Below are 7,562 nucleotides of genomic sequence, written 5' to 3' on the forward strand. Positions count from 1 at the left end.
ACAGAACACAGAAAGCGCTGATTTTATTCAGGGTTAATCAGCATCATTAAAATATGATTTTTAGTAAGAGTTTGAAGTTATGTATTCAGTTAATCGCAAACAGTGTGCACATTTATGCAACCAGCCAGGTAATTGGGTCTGCTTTTTCCTTAACCCTCTTAGGGTTCCGTTCTGACCCCAATTGAATCCGCCAAAACACAGAATAAATGTATAGTTTAGAAGAAAACATAAAAAAAAAAAGACATATCATTTGTATTAAATTTAAAAAAATATTTTTTTTTCATACAGTAGCTGATGTAAAGTGGAAATGAGGACTGTATGAGGGTTAAACATTTTTCTTAAAAGCTTCCTGGGAATTTTTTTAAAAATAAATAAAAATATTCAGCTATTTTATCAGGGGAGTGTAAACCTTTTATACCCACTGTATAGGTCAACTCACACTTCACTGACAGACAGCGCCCATCGCGGACAATCACCAGATTACAGTACATCACTTCTCAAGACATTCCACGACTCACAAACACTAATTGAATGACTGAAAACAAGCGCCGAACAGTAACAGATTTCAACAGGGGAAACTGCGTCTGTCGGTGAAGTGTGAATTGGCTTTAAGTGAACCTTCAAACCCTAAGATACTCTGTACTCTACTTCTGTGTATTCATCATGCTTGAAGAGTGTCTCTGTGATGCAATAGTTCTGCTGCTCTGAAATGTCAGTCTTTTCATAGTAGATGATCAGTGTTTCATCATCAGAAATTTCATTGGTCCTGATGTCACTGGCAGTGTTGACATAATCCACATCTGTGATTTTAACCTGAGCACAATGAAAACAGATTACAATCATGTTTTATGTGCAAAATACTTTCACATAATTAGCTGGAAGAAATAAATAAACAAATTTTTAATAAATTAATGGTCATAAATATCAACAAGCTGATAAATCAATAAATAAGAAATGTCTAGAAAACGGAACTTTTATGAACATGATTTCTATACAAAAATAAACTAAACTTACCTGACCAGAACGATTCTTTTCATTGGCACTGGGTTCATTGAAAATCTTTCTCCTAATAAAGAAGGAAGGTCGAAATGTTTTCGAAATGTTTATTTTTGCAGTGGCAAAAATTATATTCAAACGGATCAAGTGCAAATTGGCAATGACAACAGAAATATGCTGTAAAACAATGTGGGATTCTTAATATGTGTAAAAAAGGATCACCTCTCGTTTCTGAAGAGCAGAAAAAAAACATGTTATGAAAAATACCATTATGTTTGATGGTTATAAATAATATCTTCACATTTGCGTCAATATTGACATTGAATATTATACACTTGACAATAAACAAAATAATTTCAATTTTCTATGTCTTGGTAGATGAGAAGAAATTAAGAATAATGTAATATTAATATATTGCATGTGCATGACTGAAGCGCTTTCTAATAGTTTGTTTGATCACTATATGAAGTCAAGTCAAGTTTATTTATATAACGCTTTTCACAATACAGATTGTATCAAAGCAGCTTCACAGTATTAAATTAAAATAATACATCAATGTTAATTTCTAGTGGAAAACGTCCATGTTTGGTAATGCTGATCAATTGTATTGTTGCTGGATTAATTAAATGAAATATCCCCAGGGAAGTCAGAAGTCAAAAGTGAATCAGTTTTTAACTGACTGATGCTTAAACAAGAAAAATGCAGAGTACATCTTAAAACAGGATGTTTCAAAAAAAGGCATAACAGGAATACAACTACTGTTTAATTCAGAATGAAAGTGTTACTTAATTTACCTTGCACAAAACCCAAGAGCAGAGAGCGTGAGAACTGCCACAATTCCTCCCACACAACCAGCAATCAGAGGCATAAAGTGTCCATCTTGTCCTATAGGATGTAAAACACTTGTAATTCCACCAGAATGTTGTATTTCAGTATAATCTTCATTGCCTTAAATCTGTAAATGACCTTGTTCTTTACATGTAGACTGTGTTAACTCACCTTCAACTGTGAGCTGGATCTCTGATGATGACTGGTTTCCAAGTTTATTCTGAGCAGTGCAGGAATACCATCCTGCATTATTTTGAGTTCCAGTGAAGGTAATCTGCTTTCCCTGAGCTATTGGAATCTCTTGTCCATGTTTGTACCAGGTGTAGGTCATTTCTCTTGATGGACTGGCTTTGCTTTTGCAGGTCAAAGTCACATTAGTGTTAACAGAGACTGAAGCAGATGGATCGACGGTGATGCGAGTTTCTTTTGGAGAAACTTTGACAGAAACACAAGCACATAAATAGGAAAAGCAGTAAAACACCCGTGCATTAGACATTTCTAGGAAGCTAAACACCAAAATACTGTTTAAGCAGCACTTTGTGCGTTTAAGTACACACAGGACTATGTTAAAGGAAGTAAGCAGTCTAATCTCTTACACAGGACTTGTAGCATCACGGTGGTCTCCACAGTTGAGTCTTTAGATGTTTTTCTTGGATATGTAGCAGTGCAGGAGATGTTCTTTCTGTGATCCATGTATGAAGCTTTGAAGGTCATGTTTGAAAACACTGACTGGGTTTTATCAGGTTTCTCCTGTAACTGTGTTGTAATGTGGGCAGATTCAGGGATGGTGGACCAGGATATTGTAGGAGGTTGTTTGGGGCAGGGGGCTTCAGCAGAGCAGCTCAGACTGACTGTTGTGTTCTCCATCACTGCTTTCAGATCAGTGGGTTTAAGTTCAGGAGGTTGTGGTGAATCTACAGAAATAAATGTTTGTAGCTCATCATTAAGAAGCTGTTATTAGTGATGTTTGTTAATTATGTAAATAATATTTACATTTAAATGTATTCATTTATTAAATTTATCAAGTGACTTACAAGTGAAGGAAAGAACCTGTATGTTAAAGACAATAGAGATGACGTTTAATTTTGACAGTGATCCTCACAGTCTTTACTGAATTATCTGTATCGTGGTTAAACGTTGCTCTGAACACATTTGGCTCCATTTCCAGTCTGAAGTAGTAAAGATCTGAATGATTCATCATGATGTTATAGAAGACAGTTGTGCAGTTCCTCTCACTGAGATTTCCAGTCATCTGTATGTCACTAAATCCTCTTATGATGTTTTTGCTGCTATTAAAAACTATTAAACTGTCTTTATATGCAAACTTTGATTTATTTTTTAACCAGATCCCATTAATAGATTTTGCCTTATTACGTTTGTCCTCAAAATTGGAGATGGTGAATGTACAAGGAATCTGCACACAAGAGCCTGTCAGAGCTGTTACTGTCTCAGGTATCACTGCAGAGTAGATATCATCATCAGCTGAAACATAAAAACACATTAGAGCATTATAATTTAAACCTTAGAGAGGTCAAGGTTGTAAAGGGACAGCTCACCCAAAAATGAAAATTCTCACCCTTTTAGTTACAAATCTTCATGTTCTTCCAAACCTGAATGACTATTTTTCTTAAAATAAAGATTTTAAAGATTTTTTTCATAATTCTCTTGAATACAAAAAAATAGTACAGTACACTGATATAGGAAAGTCAAGCTCCAAAAAGGACAACACAGCACCATAAAAGTAATTATGACATATGACTTGTGCCCTGTATTTAAAGTCTTCTCCAGTCAGATGCTTTAACGTTCTTTGCTCGATACATTTTCTTGTCCTCTGCCAATCACATGCCTGCATTTTATCTCTTGTGTATCATATCAGTTGTGGTTCTGCTGAATGTGATTGTTTAAAATAAAAAATAAATTGAGTGTAATATGGACCAACCTGAGTGAGTGTGTAGAAACACAGAACTGATGATGATGATGATGAAGGACATGATCTGGAACACAGACATCACTGGAGCTCTGACACAAACAGGAAATAACCTAAATATACTTGTGTGCCAAAAAAAAACCCACAACATTTTTTTTTCTCTGTCCACAACTGTAATCGTTCGTTTGTTTATTTATATAGCACCTTACAGACTACCACCGTAGTTCCAAAGTGCTGTACATTGCAATAAAACCAACCGGACAGGAAAAACAAGACATACAACATCCATGTACAAAAGTGCTTAAAAAGCCAAAGAATACAGATACGGTTTTAAACGGCCCTTAAAAACATTAAGATTCAAGGAGGATCTAACGTCCAGTGGTAGATTATTCCACAATCTAGGACCAGCAACAGCAAAAGCACGGTCACCTTTCATTTTAAGATGCGCACGGGGAATCGTTAAGAGAAACTTGTTTGCTGATCTTAGTCTTACACCTGCGCTATAGGGCTTGATGAGCTCAGCCAAGTATTCTGGCGCCATTCCGTGTAGTGCTTTAAAAACATATATCAGGATCTTATACTGTATCCTAAATTGTATTGGTAGCCAACCTAACACAGATAGAAGGGGAGTAACATGGTCTGTTTTCCCAACAGCCTTGCAGCAGCATTTTGTACTAGCTGCAAGCGGGCAATGTGCGTTTGAAGTGCACTACAATAATCTAGACGTAAAAAAACTTTTTCCAGGTCGATGGCTGAGAGAATTGGTTTCAGTTTTGCTATTGCTCTTAAATAAAAGAAGCAATTGCGTACTACTGTCTTTATCTGTCGATCAAAAATTAAGGATGAATCGAAAATGACTCCCAAGTTCTTTACTTGATCCTGCAAGTATCCCTTCCACGGGCCCAATTGATCGATTAACATTTGGCTACCAGCTGTGCGACCAAAAAGAATAATTTCTGTTTTGTTTTCATTCAATTGGACGAGATTTTCAGCCATCCACAGCTTTACTTCCTCCAGACATTTAAGGAGAATGGCATTTGAATCCTTACCACCAGATCTCAATGGCACATAGACTTGAGTGTCATCTGCATACAGATGGTAAGAGATGCCATACTTCTTAAAAATCATTCAATGAATTGTACCTTCAGCTTGAGTGTTATTACTGTGTTTAACTAAAGAGATTTAAAGAAAGTTAACAGTCACTGCAGACTCTCCCATGGTTAATATCTTAATAACGTTCAGTTATAAGTCACTTGTAGTTATTAGTTAATGATGATATTTCAAAACATGAATCATTTACAAAACATGAATAAACGTTCATAAATGATTAATAAGTGATATGCTAAAATGTATTGATTGTTTTGTTAATTCAGTTATAAGTCATTTATAAATAAGTTAATGATGAACTTATTTACAAAACATGACTATTTGTTCATAATTGAGTAATAAGCGGTGAGCTAACATTTTATGAATGTTTTGTTAATTCAGTTACAAGTCATTTATAAAATATTAGTTAATGATGAGCTGATCATTTCCAAAATGACTACATTCATAAATTATTTATAAGTGGTATGTTATCGATTTACAAATGTGTTGTAAGTCATCTTAAACTGTTTTAAATGATTAAGTAAATCAAACAGATCATTAGTAGATGGTTATTAAATCATTAGTTGATACATTATTAATCACTTATAAATGTCAACATTGTTTTAGTATCATTATCTCAATAAACAATAGTTAATCATTAACAAATGATAAACGAACTATTAGTAATTGATATCATTTATTGATGTATTGTGAAGTTGTAAGCTGGTCTGTGTCCAAAAACACAAACATGCAGGTATGCCAAAGCAATATTCTGAAGAAGAGTAATTTTTTTTGTTTTGAAGTGGATAAACATTTATAAATGACGTGAGTTATGTTAAATCCTTTCACTCATCAGCACACACTTGTGTTCTGTGTGGAGTGTGTGGATCTAGTGATAATGTGAACCTCAGAACTGGTTTTACCTTCAACTGATGCTCACATCATGTGCACAGTCAACCAGTCAACCTCACCAGTCAACATGTACACTGCAGTTACAACTACAAAGTGTTCAACACCTGTTATAGATGATGAGTGAACGTATTAATAAATCATTTACAAAGCTTTCTGCCTACCCTAATCTAGTGTAAATTATTCATCACTTGTAAATGTGTTACAGATCATTTGTAGATCTTTCTGACCTGTTTCAAATTATCTGTATATCTATATAAGCCATTTACAGCACTTTCTGCATCCCCTAATCTAAAGTGTAAACTATTCATCACACGGAAACGTGTTATAGTCATGTTTTGTAAATAATTCGCTCATCATTAACTAATAATTTATAAATGACTTATAACTGAATTAACAAAACGTTCATAAAATGTTACCACTTATTAATCAATTATGAATGCATATTCATGTTTTGTAAGTGATTAGTTAATCATTAACTTATTATTTATAAATGACAAGAGTGAATTAACCAAACATTCTTAAAATGTTAGCATATCACTTATTAATCAGTTATGAATTTATAATCATAACTTATTAGTGACTTATAACTGAACGTTATTAGGGGCCAAGCACAGAATGTGTGTAGGCTCCTATTGAAATCGTTGGCGTTCTTATTCTTCTTCCGCTCTGGGAGTCTATGGCAGCCCATAGAACCGCTTGTGGGAAAGTTATCAAATTTGGCACACATTTAGAGGAGAGTCTGATCCTGTCACCATAGCAAATCACCAAATCAATTCCTCTAGCGTATGTGTCATTGTCTCTTCACTCTGACCAGATCACGTCAATTTCGTAACTGCACCACTTATTGGTCAAAAGTAACAAACCATTAAATCATATTATTAGTGACTGTACATATGATTTTTTTCACCCATTTTGACTAAGATCATCTTAAAAATGTCTTTAATTGCATTTGGTCTGACACTCCCAGCCATGTTGGCATGTCTTATCGTCTTCTTGCGCTTGGCCCCGATAATCGCTGCTTGCAGCTATATTTATAAAGTGTTACCCTTTATCAAATAAATAAGTGTTGTCATGAACTTAATGTTTACAACATGTTTCTTATGATTTATACTTTTAAAAATTCACAAGAGACAAGCCTTACCTCAGAGCAGTGCAGTCAAAGAAAAGCAGAAGTTCTTCTGACAAAAGAAAATGTCTTTATGCGAGATCTCTTAAACACTTAGTGACGTGACGTACTCTTGACGATCTCCCAGCAGCACTACAGGACAAGATATTACCAATCAGCCTTTGTTCATTCTGTGCTTATGTTTGTCATTCGTTCAAAGAGGATGGAAACCATAACACAAAAATATGCAGATAAACTCAAATACAATAATAATGTTTTTAAGGTCATATCAAACAAGGAAAAGCAATGCATGAATGTTTGTTTGATAGTATTGATCAATTTTAGCATTTGCACACTCATTCATTGCTTATTGTGTACTCTTGTGTACTTTTTGCTAACTTTTTTTCAATGCTCATCAATAAAACTAACTATAACTATACTAACTAACCATGACACATCTATTGAATGCAAGGGAGCTTCTGTGGTCAATGTGACTGGTGCAAAAGTCTGCAACACTTTCACACACAAATTCACTCCATTTTTAGACTGAATGCTGGCTTATGAGATATGGATGTTGTAAAAGAAAAAAAAAAGAACTGAAACCCAAAGTTTATTTAATGTGTAATGTTGCTGTTTGAGCATAAACATCATCTGCAAAATTACAATGCTCAAAGTTAAAAAAAAGTCCTTTTTTTTAAGGACTACAAC

General features: G+C 34.4%; 1 protein-coding gene across 1 annotated transcript; it reads right to left on the minus strand.

Annotated features, from left to right (window-relative positions):
• Nucleotides 1–367: 367 nt before the first annotated feature.
• On the minus strand, nt 368–3,304 carry LOC311284186 (uncharacterized protein). Its single transcript, XM_084399074.1, has 6 exons — nt 2,859–3,304; nt 2,421–2,738; nt 1,996–2,259; nt 1,791–1,881; nt 1,015–1,066; nt 368–813 (listed from the first exon to the last, which is right to left on the minus strand). Exons 2-6 carry the CDS (start codon nt 2,689–2,691, stop codon nt 628–630), a joined length of 864 nt encoding a protein of 287 aa, XP_084255200.1. The 5' UTR covers nt 2,692–2,738; nt 2,859–3,304; the 3' UTR covers nt 368–627.
• Between the last annotated feature and the right edge of the window lie 4,258 nt (nt 3,305–7,562).

The sequence above is a fragment of the Rutilus rutilus genome (genome assembly GCF_951802725.1).
Source record: "Rutilus rutilus genome assembly, chromosome: 24".
NCBI classification, from domain to species: Eukaryota; Metazoa; Chordata; class Actinopteri; order Cypriniformes; family Leuciscidae; genus Rutilus; species Rutilus rutilus.

Excerpts from the sequence above, each read along its gene's own strand:
- LOC311284186 (XM_084399074.1), bottom strand. The coding sequence starts at position 2,691 with ATGGAGAACACAACAGTCAGTCTGAGCTGCTCTGCTGAAGCCCCCTGC. Across the intron at positions 1,882-1,995 it reads GATCCAGCTCACAGTTGAAG|GACAAGATGGACACTTTATG; the intron begins GTGAGTTAACAC and ends TACATCCTATAG. Across the intron at positions 1,067-1,790 it reads GCTCTTGGGTTTTGTGCAAG|GAGAAAGATTTTCAATGAAC; the intron begins GTAAATTAAGTA and ends CTTCTTTATTAG.